We start from the raw sequence: 15,969 nt of genomic DNA, 5'->3' as shown, positions 1-15,969 counted from the left end.
GAAGTTGAAGGGAGCCCAATCTTTTAACAGTTTCCTAAGCTAATTTTTTTGGATTCTTGCCACTGGAAACAAGGGTGGTCTTTCCCCAGCCTTCCTCCCCCCATCCCCCAACCCATCCAATCAAAAGCTCTATCTCATTAATACTTCTGAGTCTGGAAAAGCATTAGTGGCAAGAAATCAAACACTTAAGGAAAAAAAAAAACCCTGCAGAGTTCCAGGAATGATCTATAGACATTTGTGTGGAGAAACCTTTTTTTCTATATCTATCTACTGATATTGTTCAGACACATGCACATAATAATTCAGGAGCAGCCTGTAAATTGCAAAAAGAAGTCTGGTACCTAAACCAGATAACATTCGCTCATGCTAATTGCCCCCAACTACTACTTATTGCTATAAGTAAACACATCTTTCTCTCCCATGCGGTTCTTAGGTTTTCATGTGTAGTAACCACCTCAAAATGATGGCATGACACTACTGGAAAATTCTCCTTCATTAGTGGAAGTGACTATATTTGAGAAAGCCAAAGTCACAGCTCTCTTCCTTATTGCCATTGTAAGAGCATGAGAAAGAATGCAGCACACAAAGGTTGCACAAAATCAGCTGGACTTAATACAGCAGACACAATGCTTCCTGATTCTGTCTGATGGTTTCTATACAAATTTCTGCTATAAATCTCTCCATATAGCCTTTTATAACAAAAGCAGCCAAGATACATAACCATGCAAGTTTCCATCATAATAAATCCTGTTAATTGAGAAAATTTTTCCATCCGTTCCAAGTGAATGAAGATGTGGCTACCTTGAGTATGTGTGCACGTTGTATGACCATCTATTGCAGACAACTCAGGGAGATTGGTTGTTCTTACCTGGCCTTTGGAGGCATATTTATCTATCTAGAATAAGAATTTGGTATTATATTTCCGAAGGATCATATTTCATTTTGTTAGAAGTGGAAAATAGCATGGAAAATTTTTGTATTAATGTTTTATATTTTCCCCTTAATATTCTATAATTATTTTTCTCTTAAAATATGAGGTTTATGATCTAGCCAAGTCTTTAACTCTTTTTTTGGCTCAAACACAACTCTTCTTTGTTACTGTAGTTATTTTCGTCACACATCTCTTTGATTCAGTTTTGAAAGTGCCTAGCCCATTCTTGGGGTTCAATAAATCCGCATAGGGGAGCTATGATCGCGCATCAAAACTAATTGCAAACAGTTCTTCTGACAATGTAAAATTGTGCGATCTTTGTTTAAATACACGTTGTTATGCTAGGCAGAGTCAGAATGTCTGCGCTCTCACAAACAGCTTATTACTACTTTAAGGATTTTTCATTTTCACTTTTAAAACGAAGTTTTCAGTTCTCTTGAACATATTGGCTTGATGGTTTTGACTACTTATTTAGCTTCTCTAAACCTCTGTTGTTAAACTGTAAAATGGGGATACTTTTTCATGTGCAGAGCTGTTCTGAGACTTAACCACAGTTGATTAAGAGCATGGGCTTTCGATTCTGACAGACAGAATCAGTCAGAAGTTAAATTGTGGGTCCTCCACTTATAAACAGAATGACCTTGGGCAAATTATTTAGCTTCTCTGAGATACAGTTTTCTGTTCTATAAAATGGTATAGAGTAGTAGTAGCTGTTTCACCATGTTGTAAATATTAAATGAGATAATGCTCATAAATAATTTATTAGCGTGGTTCTAGGAATATAGAAAGTTGCTAATGATTATTATCAGTAATTGTATTAATTTAAAAATACACGTACAGGCTAGCATTATTTTATTATTAATAGAAAAATATTTAAATTGTGTTCTGTTTATTTAGTGGACTAGCCATTTGAAAGGTGTTGTCTGTGGTGCACACGTGGTTTCTTCTTCCCATAATTACCCATCAGGGTTTTACTAACAAGGTATTATGTTGTTTATAATAGTCAGACATCATGAAGGAAGCTTTATTTGTGGTATGCAGATTCCGCTCATGTATTCTCAGGGCTTATAAAGTAAAAATTGAGGATTAATTGTTCATTTGCTGTGTTTATTGTATTTATTTGCATCAATAGTTGTCTTTTAAAAATTTTACTTTTCCAGTCTAATTTTTTATGTTTAATTGTCTTTAAATTGAACAGAATGCTCACATCATTTAATATTAATACAAGATATTTACTTAATCTAATTATATGCATATAATGTTTGTGGGCCAGTTGTATATTGCTGTGTATTGTTTCTTTGTCTATAGTAGTATTGTGTATATATATATATATATATATATATATATATATAAATATCATTAAGGAAGGAGTAGGTGATATGTGCCTTTTACTTAAGAGAAAATTCAAAACAACTTTTCTTAAAAATAAGTATGTCCTTGCCTTATGTCAGTTAATAATGAAATGTATCTGTCTCATATACTAGAGTCTAGTAACTAGACTGAACTGCTCCATAGCAAAGGTGCCAGATAGAAGAGTGTTTCTCAACTCTGGTTATCCATAGGTATCACCTGGAGAGCTATAAAAAATTACCAATACCCAGGTGTACTGTGATAAGTCTGGCTTACCACACCGGCTCTGTGGATGAACTCATCCCCAGGAGACTATTCAGAGAGGCGGAGACTTTTAGGAGACAAAATCCAAAGAGAGAACATGCCCAATGGAAGCTAGATTGTTCAGTCTTTTCTTTGGTAGCCTGAAGATGATGTCCCTTATCACTGGCCAGTCAAGATCATCGGGCCTTTCAACTGATGCTCCTCCCCAGGAGGAGGGAGAGAAGTCCTGGCCTTCTCTGCCCAACCCGGCCTCCTTCCCCGGAAGACTGGTACCCCAGAGCTCTTAGCTGTTGATTCTAATTGGAGTGGGAAGGTTTTCTCAGCATCGTCAAGTAAGAGCACCAGTTTGCAAATGCAGCCAGCTTAGAAATGCTGCAGTGAATAAGGCCATTCTTGGATATCCTCTAGAATTAGTTACATAAGATAGTTTTGTGTTTAGCTATGGAAGACAACGTAGTGCTGTGATCTATATCTAGACTAGTAAATATCCACCTAGTAAGGAAATCTTTAGAGACTAACTTGTGCAAAAGGTAATATCTTGATACTGGATAAGATAAATACTTCATGATGGCACATTTATACATGAGAAGAAGAATGAACACAGAGAATATTTTATGATGCAATTATTTATCAGCCATTGGAGGCAGAGTTTTTCTTTTTGCTTTTGCTAGAAAGTTTTTAAATATAAAAATTTAAAAATTTAATTAAAGTTAAAAATTTTTCAATTACAGTTGACATATAATATTGTTTTAGTTTCAGGTGGACAGGTGGACACATAGTGATTAGACATTTGTATAAGTTATGAAGTGATCACCCCAATAAGAGTAGAACATTTTTAATAGCTTTATTGAGATAAAATTCACATACCACCCAATTTACTCATTTAAAGTTATAATTCAATGATTTTTAGTATATTTACAAAGTTGAGGAACCATCACCACAATTTAATTTTAGAACATTTTCACCCCCCTGAAAACAACCCATGCCCATTAGCTGTCACTTCCTATTCTTTTACCCTCTCCCACTCCCTACCTCATACCCCCCCACTCCCATTCCTCAGCAACTATAAATCTATTTTCTGTCTTTATAGAATTGCCAGTTCTGGATATTTTCATGTAGATGGAATCATACAATTTGTGGTTCTTTGTGACTAGCTTCTTTTGCTTAGCATAATGTTTCTAAGGTTTACCTATATTGTAGCATGTGTCAGTACTACATTTATTTTTATTGCTGAATAGTATTTCATTGTATGGATACACTTCATTTTGTTTATCCATTCATCAGTTGGTGGACATTTGAGTTGTTTCTACTTTCAGTTATTATGAATAATATTAGTTTGAACATTTATCTACAAGTTTTTGGGTGACCATATGTTTTCATTTTTTTTGCCATGGAATTGTGAGATCATATGGTAAATTTATGTCTAATATTTAAAGATATTGTCAAACTGTTTCTTTTTTTGAGTGGCTGTACCATTTTACAATCCCATCAACAATAGACGAGTGTTCCAGTTTCTCCACATTCTTGCTAACACCAATTTTTGTCTTTTTGATTATAGTATTTTAGTGGATGTGTAGTAGTATCTTATTGTGGGTGTGATTTGTAGTGATTAAAGTTATTGAGCATTTTTTCATGTGCCTTTTGACCAGTCTTTGTGAGTCCTTTGCCCAGTCTCTAACTATGTGGGACATTTTAATCTAGCACTTAGGTTACATGTTATGTTTTATGGCTACTCATTTTTTTTCTCTCAGATGATGTTTCCTAATTATTTGCTGGTGATTTTTCAAGGAAATTGTGATATTTTATCAATTTTGATAAAATGCAGTTTTCAGTTAATAACAATTTCTATTTCCTTAGGTCACACTGCAGAATCGAGTAGCATTGCAAAAAGCCAAGTTATCAGTCTATGTGCAACCACCGTTAGTATTGACTTGTGATCAATTCACCTTTGAATTTATGGGTAAGTGTTTTCTTTGGCTTAAAGTCTATCATGGTGTGAGGGTTTTTATTTAATTAATTAAAAAAAATTAGTGTGTTTATTTCATGGCTATGTTTTTTGTCTGAATCGTGAGACTGCTATCTTCCTGAAATCAATGCTTATGTTATTTTGCTTATACTGTTTTCCCTCTAAGCATCAAGCGTGGACATTCAATGAATGGTTGTTGGAGCTGAAGTAATTACAGATTTCCAAGTGCTTTCCTTAACTAGATGGGCCTATAATTGTACTTAAATACTATAATTTGGAAGGTTTTCTTTATTGGTGTTTCTCTGGTGAGCTATTTATTGAATCAGTAATGTTTGAAGAAAGAATATTGACTTTGGAGTCTGGCCTGAGTTTGAATCCTGGCCCTGACACTCTCTCTGTGTAACCTTGAGCAAGCTACTTTAGTAATTACTTGGAGCCTCCGTTTTTTTTTTTTTTTTTTTTTTTAAAGAAGAATACTATTTTTTTTTTTTTAAAGATTTTATTGGGGAAGGGGAACAGGACTTTATTGGGGAACAGTGTGTACTTCCAGGCCTTTTTTCCAAGTCAAGTTGTTGTCCTTTCAATCTTAGTTGTGGATGGTGCCGTTCAGCTTCAAGTTGTTGTCCTTTCAGTCTTAGTTGTGGAGGACACAGCTCAGCTCCAGGTCCAGTTGCCGATTTCTAGTTGCAGGGGGCACAGCCCATCATCCCTAGCAGGAGTCGAACCAGCAACCCTGTGGTTGAGAGGATGCGCTCCAACCAACTGAGCCATCTGGGAGCTCAGCGGCAGCTCAGCTCAAGGTGCCACATTCAATTTTAGTTGCAGGGAGCGCTGCAACTAAAGTTGCAGGGGGCGCTCCACCATCCCTTGCGGGACTCGAGGAATTGAACTGGCAACCTTGTGGTTGAGAGCCCGTGCTCCAACCAACTGAGCCATCCAGGAGGCAGCTCAAGGTGCCGTGTTCAATCTTAGTTGCAGGGGGCAGAGCCCACCATCCCTTGCGGGACTCGAGGAGTTGAACCGGCAACCTTGTGGTTGAGAGCCCACTGGCCCATGTGGGAATTGAACCGGCAGCCTTCGGAGTTAGGAGCATGGAGCTCTAACCGCCTGAGCCATCGAGCTGGCCTGAGCCTCCGTTTTTTTAATCTGCAGAAAGGGGATGATGATATCTTTCTTGTGGGGCTGTTTTGAGGATTTAATGAAAACATGAGTCTATGTAAGATATCTGTATTAATGCCTAAAATGGTGGCCAGGTCGTAAATGGCAATTCTTAGTAAGAATTCTTTGCGTAGAATCTCTTCTCCCTTACCACTTACATTTAAATTGTCATTAATACTGTTAAAATGATTTCTGAATTATCTTTCGAATCTTTTCCTTTCTTTGTTTGCTGCTGCTCAGTTGTATATCTTATTCATGAAGTCAAGACATCTCTCTCTCTCTTTTGCCTTTGTCTACCCAACCTTTACCTGAGTAACTGGCAGATAGTGGGAACTCAATAAATATTCATTGAATGAGTGAAGGAATGATTGAAGTGTTGAAATAACCTTGCAGGTGGTATCCAACCATTGGTTTCTCGCTTTATTTTCTAATGTTTCCACAATACTTCCAGTTTGTCTTTCTAAAACACATTTTGAACAATTTATTCTTCCAGTTAAAAACCTCTTATGGCTCGCTAAAACGTGTGGGAGGTCAAAGACATGAATATAGAAGGCTATGCACAATCTATTGAGTCGCTAAAGTTCTAGTTACATCCATATGCAATCCCCCAGCCTTTGTCCCCTGCAGTCTGTGTGCTAGCCGTGATAAAGTCCTATTGCCCTCTTCCAAGTTCTCGCTCTTTTGTGCACCTTTTTCGCTGTTTATGCTGCCTGTTCATGTGATTCAAGAGCAGCCGAGGTGTAGAGTGTTAGGTCCACTTGTTCTGGAGTCAGTTCCCAACTCTGTATTAGCTATGTGACCTTGGACAAGCTTCTTAATCTCTCTGTAGCCAGTTTCCTCATGGAAAAGAAAAAAAGGGACAGTAATAGCACCCACTTTATAGGGTTGTTGTGAGGATAAAGGGAATTAATCCATATAGAGTGCTTAGGACGGTAGTGGGCATGCAGTGTGGGCCTAATTTTAACTGCTGTTAATAATCATTGTCCAAACTGTGTAACGTATATTACTTTTACATTGTTTATAGCACCAGAAACGACGAGAACAGTAGCCTTTTCTGTTTATCTCAAAGGAAGTTATGCACCACCTGAATTGGAAGGAAATGCCGTCGTTTCTTATTCCACACCAACAGGTAAACATACAGTTTTTCCGGAATTTATAAGCCTAATCACGCCTTTCATATTATTGGAGTTATGAGTTTAAGTGTTAAGATGGGAAAACACATTTAAAAATATTATTGAATGAAAAAATATTCATTTCTAGTGTTAACTAAAATTGTGTGTCCAAATTACTTTTATGTGTTATGAATAATTAGTGATAAATCCATTTAGCTGACTTCTACGTATGTTTGATTCTATCTTTTCAATTAATAGCAAATATGATATATTTTTATTCCTACTAGGAAAATGGTATCTAGTCAGACTTCATTTATTTGAACTAAAGCCTAGTCTGCATTAGTGAAAGAGATTATTATGGATTACTTTAACATTAAGGCAGTATTCAGAGTTTTAGATACTGTTTTAGTGACTAAATAAAACTCTTTGTCATCTTATAAGTTAAAATACTTAGGAACAGATTTACTAAAATTTGATCTGTATTTTTTTCAAGAAACTCTTTTTAGATTAAAAGGGTTAACTTTAGGGCGGCTCAGTTAGCTCAGTTGGTTAGAGCACGGGTGCTCTTAATAACAAGGTTGCCGGTTTGATCCCCACATGGGCCACTGTGAGCTGCGCCCTCCACAACCAGAAACAGCTACTTGACTTGGAGCTGATGGGTCCTGGAAAAGCACACTTAAAATAAATAAAAGTTCAAAAAAAAAAACGGTTAACTTTAGTCCAGTTGAGATTCAATTTATAAATTTCAACTTAATGGGGTCCAATTTTATAGTTTATTTCCCCTGTATAGTGAATTTTTCATAGTAACAGTTTGACAATTAGAATAAGAATAATTAGAGCATTTAAAAAAAATGTTTAAATGTAGTGTATCTGATAATAGGGTTTTTCAGCAATGTTGCATTTGTGCTTTTAGAATATTTCTATATAGTTTTCTTAGTTTTTCCCCTCTATTGAAGCCCATTATGCTTATTTAGCAATGTTTTTAATAATTGTAGGTGTTTTTTGTTTTGGTCTAAGTGAATTTTCTGGCTTATACATTAGCAACTCTATGCTCTGAGATGATTTAACAACATTCATACATATTTTCAAAATATATTTCTTCCGTTTTGTAAGTTATTTACTTTAAATTGTTGAAAAAAAATCAATTTTTAGCCAGAATGACCACTTTAGCCATTTAGCTATATTTTCAGAATTAGGGGTTACATAAATATTTTATGTTTAAGTGGTTTTGAGAAAGCTGGCTGCAGAAAGAAATACGAAACTTCCATAAGGGATCAAGGAATGATGGATTTTCAGTGGGATATTTCTGAAAAGAACATTGAAATTTTCAATGTTATTTTAATTTTGAATTATGAAATAAAAACGTAAGAAATATTTGGCTAAAATCTCTAGATTATTTATCATTAATTGAGCATCTCAATAATCAAAGGCATTATTATAATTTTTATCCTAGTTATACTTTGAATATGCAGTTGTAGAGGCTGTTGATTACTTAATTCAACTAATTATTTCATTTGTTTTCCGAAAAGTAGTGACACTTGAATGAAAATAAATTTAAAAAAGAGAAATGGGTTACATAGCAAATGGACAAAATGCTTACAGATACATTATAAATTGTAAAATCAGTCTGCGAGCTTATTGTTGCACATACCATTTTTAGTGATTATGCTTTTCTAGAGACAGAATTTAAAAGATTATAAATTATTGTTAAACCAAAGAGGTCAGGTATTAATTGGTTGAAAGTTAATGAGAAATTGCAGTAAAAAAAGTCTATAAAACTAAAAGAATACCAAGACAAGCCAAAAAAACCCCCCAAAACAAAAATGTTACTCCATAGTAGTATCTACTGACTGAAATTATAATATAAGCAAGACTAACTGGAAATATTATTATTATGTATTTGGCCTTTCTCTCAACTTTTTGTTCAACAATTCATTTAATGCTCTTGATATCATTTACATACTGAGTCTGGTTTGCTCTACCTCTTTTGCCACATTTATACTGGAATAACAGAGTCTCGTGGACTTCCGAGAATGGAAGTGCAAATATTTTGTTAGATTTCATTTATTCATGTTTTACTCTTCAGTTGTGGATTGACTTAACTCTTTTTTATTGGAGAGCCATTAAATCATCAGTGAGAATCTTGAAAATTTTAATTTATATTTTTAAGCAGATGTGTATTAAATTTGCATTGTAATTTTGCCACAGATAATTTATTGCATTCTTTTTCCCCTACCCCTTTTTGCATCTCCTCTGATGGATAGATCGAAATCCTGATGGTAAGTGAGAAGATAATTTAGAATAAAATGAATTTCAGGACAGAAATTTGGTCAATGAATTGAATTGGTTGGTATACCATGAATTAACTTTTTTTATGGGCCGATATTTTAACTATAGGAACCTCTCTAAAGATGATTTCAATTCATTGCTCCAGCTATGGACAGTCAAGTAGATGTTTCCTCTTATATAGACTTGTCATTCATTGTTAGTTGTTTCAGAGTCACCAGAAAGAATGAAGCTCTGTGACTTTTGAAAAAAAATCAAAGGTGTCATTGACAATTTATTTCTGTAAGTCATTGGTGATTTACCTGTATGTTCTGTTATCTTATTTTACTAAAATAAAGAGTAAGGGAAAAAGGTATTTGTCACTACATTCTAAATGGTCTGTTTTTTACGTGCCCCAACAGACCTGCCTCCCTCTCTGATCAGAATGCCATGAGTATGTATTCTGTAGGCCTGTTCCTTGTCTTGTTTAGAATTTGTGGGGGAATGTCATCAAGGGTGTGACCCCTTGAATTTTCCTGGGTGAGTGTTGTTACCCATTTGTTTTTCCCCAAACATTTTATGACTCTATTATAATACTATCATAATCTGAATTTCAATAAGTTTGTTCCTCAGGTTCCGTTAGTAGATTTTGAGCTCTTTGAGAGCAGGGTTCAAGAACTCATCTTTGAATTATGCAGTATCAGGGTACATGACAGGTACTCTAAAAGAATTTTCTACTTTGATAATTTTTCCTTTTAGTCACAGACTAAATGTGGTGGTTTATCTTAGTTTATTGGCTATTTAAAGATAAATATTAGACAGTATTAATTAGTAATAATTAAATAAAACACTTAAAAATAATGGCAATATTTACTCCTACAGTTTTGGTGATGCCAACAATCTGAGTTGTATACGAAGTTCTGACAGTTAAGTTTGTGAACTTATTGCAACCATATTGCTAACATTTTTTGATTATCAGAGACATTATTTATTATGAATTTGTACCAACTGGACAAACAGCTAACCAAGTTTACTATTGAGTGCTGAAAAGGCTGTGTGAAAAAGTTAGACGCCCTGAACTTTTCCCCAGCAATTCATGGCTCTTGCATCACGACCATGCACCAGCTCACACGGCACTGTCTGTGAGGGAGTATTTAGCCAGTAGACAAATAACTATTGGAACACTCTCCCTACTCATCTGATATGGTCCCTGGTGACTTCTTTCTTTACCCAAAGATAAAGGAAATATTGAAAGGAAGACATTTGGATGACATTCAGGACATCAAGTGTAATACGACAGCAGTTCTGATGGCCATTCCAGAAAAAGAGTTCCAAAATTGCTTTGGAGGGTGGACTAGGAGCTGGTGTCAGTGCATAGCTTCCCAAGGGGAGTACTTCGAAGGTGACTGTAGTGATATTCAGCAGTGAGATATGTAGCACTTTTTCTAGGATGAGTTTACAAACTTAATTGTCAGACGGGTAGTATCTGGGAAATGAAAGTATATTTATATGAGAAATATTTTAACAGAAGAGTGTGTTTAACTTAATAACATAAAGTATACTTGTCATATTAGAATTCGAATTATCAAAAATAACCTACTATTAATGAATATTTATATTTTACTTTGTAAGATTGCATATAACTGGCAAGATTTTGCACTAACTTTTGTAAAATACCATATTATTGCCGTGTTTCCTCGAAAATAAGACCTAGCCATACAATCAGCTCTAATGCGTCTTTTGGAGCAAAAATTAGTATAAGACCTGGTCTTATATTAAAATTGGGTCTTATATTATAGTAAAATAAGACCGGGTCTTATAATAATTATTGCTCCAAAAAACGCATTAGAGCTGATTGTCTGGCTAGGTCTTATTTTCAGGGAAACGCGGTATTTAAATGATTTAAGTTTTAAAAAAATCAGTAAAGTTTGTTATTGAAAGAAATTTATTCCCTCTTACTGTAAATTCACCCCAAACCTTGAGGGGGGAAAAACCCACAATATATGGAAATTTTAGTATTTGAATACAAAGCTAAAGCTGGTTTTAATAATCTCTTATGATATATTTTAAAATTATAATTAAGCTTTAGGGAGTAGAGTTGAAATATTCAGCTTCATCTAGGAGGCAAGAAAATAATATGTTGCCAGTTTGCTCTTACTTTACACACAGAGCTTCGGATTTCAAAGACTGGTCTATTTTATTGGCCTGATCTGTTCAGGCTGTGTTGCAGATAAGCAGTCCTGCTTTTACATGTGGAAAGAGAGAAGCAAACGAGGTTTTATGTTGTCCCAGAAGACTTAGTCTCCATTATTTCTGCATTAGAGTTACATGACATGGGCAGTGTAAAACATGGCTGCAGATGGAGTACAGTACATAGCCAGACATAACAGGAAGGGATCAAGGAAATTCTGGCTACCAGACATCGCTACTGCTTTGGGGTTCCTTGTTTTCAATATGAAATGACTCTAGCAGGCCCCTGGAAAGAGTTCTAAAGGCATTATATAGATGTGTCATACATATATATGTAGTTACTCTGCTCTGATATATATGTTCTCTCTCTCTCTCTCTCTCTCTCTCTCTCTCTCTCTCTCTCTCTCTCTCTCTTTTTCTCTCTCAAAGAACATTTGGCTTCCCTCTTGACAATGATACTGGGCTCTGGGGTGTGCCAGGTGTAATAAGAACTCTTTTTCTGGAAAAATTGTTCTGTCAGGAGTGGTTTTGATGTGAATTTTCTCTCTAAGTGTTAAATAATTTTGTGATTAATTGCACTATAGTAGTTGCGACTATCCATTTCCTCTAGGAGGCTAGAAAGGGAAGTATTTGAAGGAGAGGTGATTATATTTGGTAAAAAAACTACACACCATGGAGTCAGACTGATGAAGGAGTAGGCCAATATTTGAATAGTATAAATGACCAAATTTTTCTTTTCTCTCGGTATAAAACTCAGAGAGTCGAATAAGTCAGATATAAAGACTGTTTGCCAACTGCACAGAGAAAATATTGGGGATGGTTGGCAAAGTTAGGACCACTGAGTTGCATGCCACTTGCAAAGTCTTTATATATAAGCAGGCCTTTCCTTCCTTATTACAGGTACACACATGCATATACTCACACGTACCTCTCCATGTGTTTCTGGCTTCAGGCTCTTAGCTACAGTCATAGCCTGAAGAGTAACTGGTAGTCAGTTTGCATTTCAAGTTTCTCAAGAAAATGTAAATCTCAATAGAAATGTGCCTCTGATAAACCCCATCTCTACATACTAGAGATTGTATTTTGAAATGCTTGGGTTTTAATTTGATGGGAAGTAATATAAATACTGGCACTGTGATTTTTCTTTTAGAAGATATGGTTTCCTTAAACTGGTTTCTAAAGGATTTCATATTCTTTTCCCCCCAATGGCAAAACTTTTCAAGCTGCCGTCATTTAAGAAATAGCCATCATAGTTTCATTAAGTATGATGGTATGAATGTCATCATTTTTCAAAGTAATGTTTTCCAAATGTCCTATGGAGCAGGTTTACAATTCCTGGAGAGAGAAGAAATTCTGGCGGGGTTCTCCAAATCTGAGCAATTGCAGATGCTTGTCCTAATGTGTGATATTGTCATTAACGGTCCTAGCTGAACTGTGAATTGAGTTATAATGTGTCTACCTTTTTGGGTTTATTAGTGCTTACAATCCATTTGTTTCAGTTTCTGAAAACATATACACACCACCAGTTTCTTTAGCTTTGGGTTCTTGGAGCTTTAGTAAAAATCTTCAAATATGTAGACTCCGGAACAAGTGTTGTTGATCATGATTAATATTTTTTACAGATTCAGTCAGTACCTGGTCCAAATGAAATAGAGCCACAGTTTGAGCAGTATCGTTTTAGAACATTTACGGCCAAATTCTGTTGGAACAATTAGCTCAGACTTTGGTTCCAAGTATACAGAAGATAGCTTCTTTTAGTGCATGTACAGAATTATCAGAAGATGAAATATTTTCTCCCGTTGTTCTATTCATTAAAAACGAAGGCAATAGGTTTCGGTTTCCTTATTCTTTCCAGACTGCATTCATTAATTGAAGCTATAACTTATGTATTGTAGAGGAAACATATTAGTAGGCATATTTCCATAATTTGGGGATATATGGAATATATGAAGTTGGAAAAAATAATGCTTCGTAATATTTTTGTGGTGATACTGATATTTGTGGTTTGAGCAGTAACTTAGATCATGCTACCATAATATTTTGAGTCAAAACATTTCATCAGTGTAAAGTATAAATACACATGCCTCTAAAATCTCACAGAATGTCAGGAAATAATACCCAGAGACTTTTCTGAAGAGCCACCAGTTATAATTTGCATCTAGGATTCCAGGAGAAGTGAATTTAACATCTGTTGGTTATGAGCAAAAAATGAGCTATGTAAAATTTGATGGATAATAAATTATGTTGAAGAGAATGACAAATATGCTCCACATGCTCCAAAAAAGTATTTAATTGACCTCATATATCAATATGCTTGCCATTGTTGGGGATCTCCCACTATCCTATTGAATAAGTAATGCTGAAAATTATACGCCCAGCTTGGAAGTAGAATAAGCCACACAACTCCAACTGGCATTAACAAATATACCGCTAATTCTAGGGACCCTATTTTGGGATTGTGTCCCCAAACTTGAACTGCTTCTACTTTTGCTATTTTTAAGGTGCTCACTGACTCCACTGTGAAGAAATAAAGAAATTAATGAGTGGATCCATCAAGTAGAGTAGAACATTTTAAGTTTTCCATTTCTCTAAAGCAGTATACTAAGATACAGGTTTTTGTGTATTATCTTTTATCCGGTCAAAAATAGAATCCTAGAATAAAAGGAGAGAATACTAAAGTTATAGAATTGCTTTTCTACATTTATAGAGAGCCTAATTTGCTGTGGTTTCAATTTCATTCTCTGTAAAAATATTGAAAGGAATGATTTTAAAAACTTATGAGGTCAGACAATTAAGATCGCAAACTCATCCTAAAAAAAGTGCTACACGCTTCATTGCTGAATATCACTATGGTCAACTTCGAAGTACTCCCCTTGGGAAGCTATGCACCCATGCCAGCAGCTAGTCCACCCTTCAAAGCAATTTTGGAACTCTTTTTCTGGAATGGTCATCAGAGCTGTCATCATATTCCCCTTGATGTCCTGAATGTCATAAAAATGTCTTCCTTTCAATATTTCCTTTATCTTCTGGTAAAGAAAGAAGTCATTGGGGGCCAGATCAGGTGAGTAGGGAGGGTGTTCCAATACAGTTATTTGTTTACTGGCTAAAACCTCCCTCACAGACAGTGCCATGTGAGCTGGTGCATTGTCGTGATACAAGAGCCATGAATTCTTGGCGAAAAGTTCAGGACGTCTAACTTTTTCACGCAGCCTTTTCAGCACTTCCAAATAGTAAACTTGGTTAACTGTCTGTCCAGCTGGTACAAATTCATAAATGAATAATCCGTCTATATCAAAAAAGGTTAGCAATATGCCACAAGTTCGCAAATTTAATTGTCAGACCTCGTAATTCTGACATAAAACTTTTCATTATTATTTATTGTTCTGTTACTTATTTCAACATGCCCATATACATAATGAAAAAATTTGACAATTGAACAACTATGGAAACCTTTCAAAATGTCACTTAGCAGTGCTATGTAAAGTTAAATATATTGAAAAAAATGTAATTAATTCGTATGAAAGTGATGTTCTTAATTTATAAAATGACATGAACTTCAATAGAGCAAATTTTGTTTTCATGCTCATAATTCATTGCAAATTGTTAAATGTAATTTGAACTTTTAATAACAAAAAAGCTAAAGGTTAAAAATTTGGGGAGATAGAGAAATTGTTAGATATGCTCATATTGAGTCTTGCTTATATAAATTTCATATTCATTGCTCATGTTAGCTGATAGCTTTAAATTAGGGCTAAACTTTTAAGGTCTTGGTTTAAAGATAGTAAGTGAATATAACTATACATAATGTCATTGCTCATGTTAGCTGATAGCTTTAAATTAGGGCTAAACTTTTAAGGTCTTGGTTTAAAGATAGTAAGTGAATATAACTATACATAATGTAAAACTGTGATTATTTTTAAAATATGGTATTACTACGTAAGAAGGCAGACCTCATGTCTCTGTTCCTAGTTAAGATTTTATTTTTGCCTTGCACTTTTTGACAATAATATAAAAATACGGATTATGATAATAATTTGTAGTTATTTCAATTATGCTAAACGAAATGGGCATGCAGCAAACTTTAAAACTAAGATACAAACTATTAGTAGCACAAATTTTTGGGGGGTCAAATTATTTTTCAAATCTATGAATCTACATTTCTTTCTTTTTATTTCAGGCATTTCTCAAGTTATTCAATGTAAATTTAGACTTCCCCTGAAATTAATCTGCCTACCTGGTCAGCCTTCAAAAACTGCAAACCACAAACTAACTATCGATACCAACAAACCTCCAGTTAGTCTTCTCAGTCTCTTTCCAGGTAGGACTTTTGAAGTAACATGCCTGTAATATCAGAAATGTTAAGAATTTAGAATGGAATCCTTCATCAGCAGGTAATGATGGGGTAATTATCAGATAATTGTTAAGTCAGAATATAAAAATGCCTCAAGGATTTTCCCCTCTTGTTTGCCTTTCAAAGGCGAATAGCTTATATCAACATGGCAATAAGGTGTACCTTTTAAGTTTGATTAAAATTATTATAATCATTATTTTGCTTCAGTATTCAGAAATGAAAACATCAAATGTTTCTTTTTAGACTGTGGAATTTTTTGTCTTGGAATGTAAATATTTATTATTCCTCTTCATTGTAGGTTTTTGTATATGTACCTTTTTAAAGTATATTCTTATGCCGCTGAAAAGTAATCTCCTAACTTGGTCCTCTTTGTGGTTCTGTT

At 34.8% G+C, this 15,969-nt stretch overlaps 1 protein-coding gene across 5 annotated transcripts in view; it reads left to right on the top strand.

Moving 5' to 3' along the window:
* Window positions 1-15,969, top strand: part of BBS9 (Bardet-Biedl syndrome 9) — a 366,639-nt gene that overhangs the window by 157,089 nt on the left and 193,581 nt on the right. For 3 of the 5 annotated variants that reach the window (XM_081079510.1, XM_081079507.1, XM_081079508.1), the window contains exons 13-16: window positions 4,403-4,505; window positions 6,694-6,798; window positions 9,046-9,060; window positions 15,414-15,554. In XM_081079510.1, coding sequence (XP_080935636.1) covers window positions 4,403-4,505; window positions 6,694-6,798; window positions 9,046-9,060; window positions 15,414-15,554 — 364 coding nt within the window. The remainder of the gene's footprint in view (window positions 1-4,402; window positions 4,506-6,693; window positions 6,799-9,045; window positions 9,061-15,413; window positions 15,555-15,969) is intronic. The other 2 variants (XM_081079509.1, XM_081079511.1) reach the window with 1 other exon arrangement.

The sequence above is a fragment of the Rhinolophus hipposideros genome, assembly GCF_964194185.1.
Source record: "Rhinolophus hipposideros genome assembly, chromosome: 18".
Classification (NCBI taxonomy): domain Eukaryota; kingdom Metazoa; phylum Chordata; class Mammalia; order Chiroptera; family Rhinolophidae; genus Rhinolophus; species Rhinolophus hipposideros.
The sequence above is the reverse complement of the archived record's forward strand: the minus strand, read 5'-3'. Positions and strand labels throughout refer to the sequence as shown.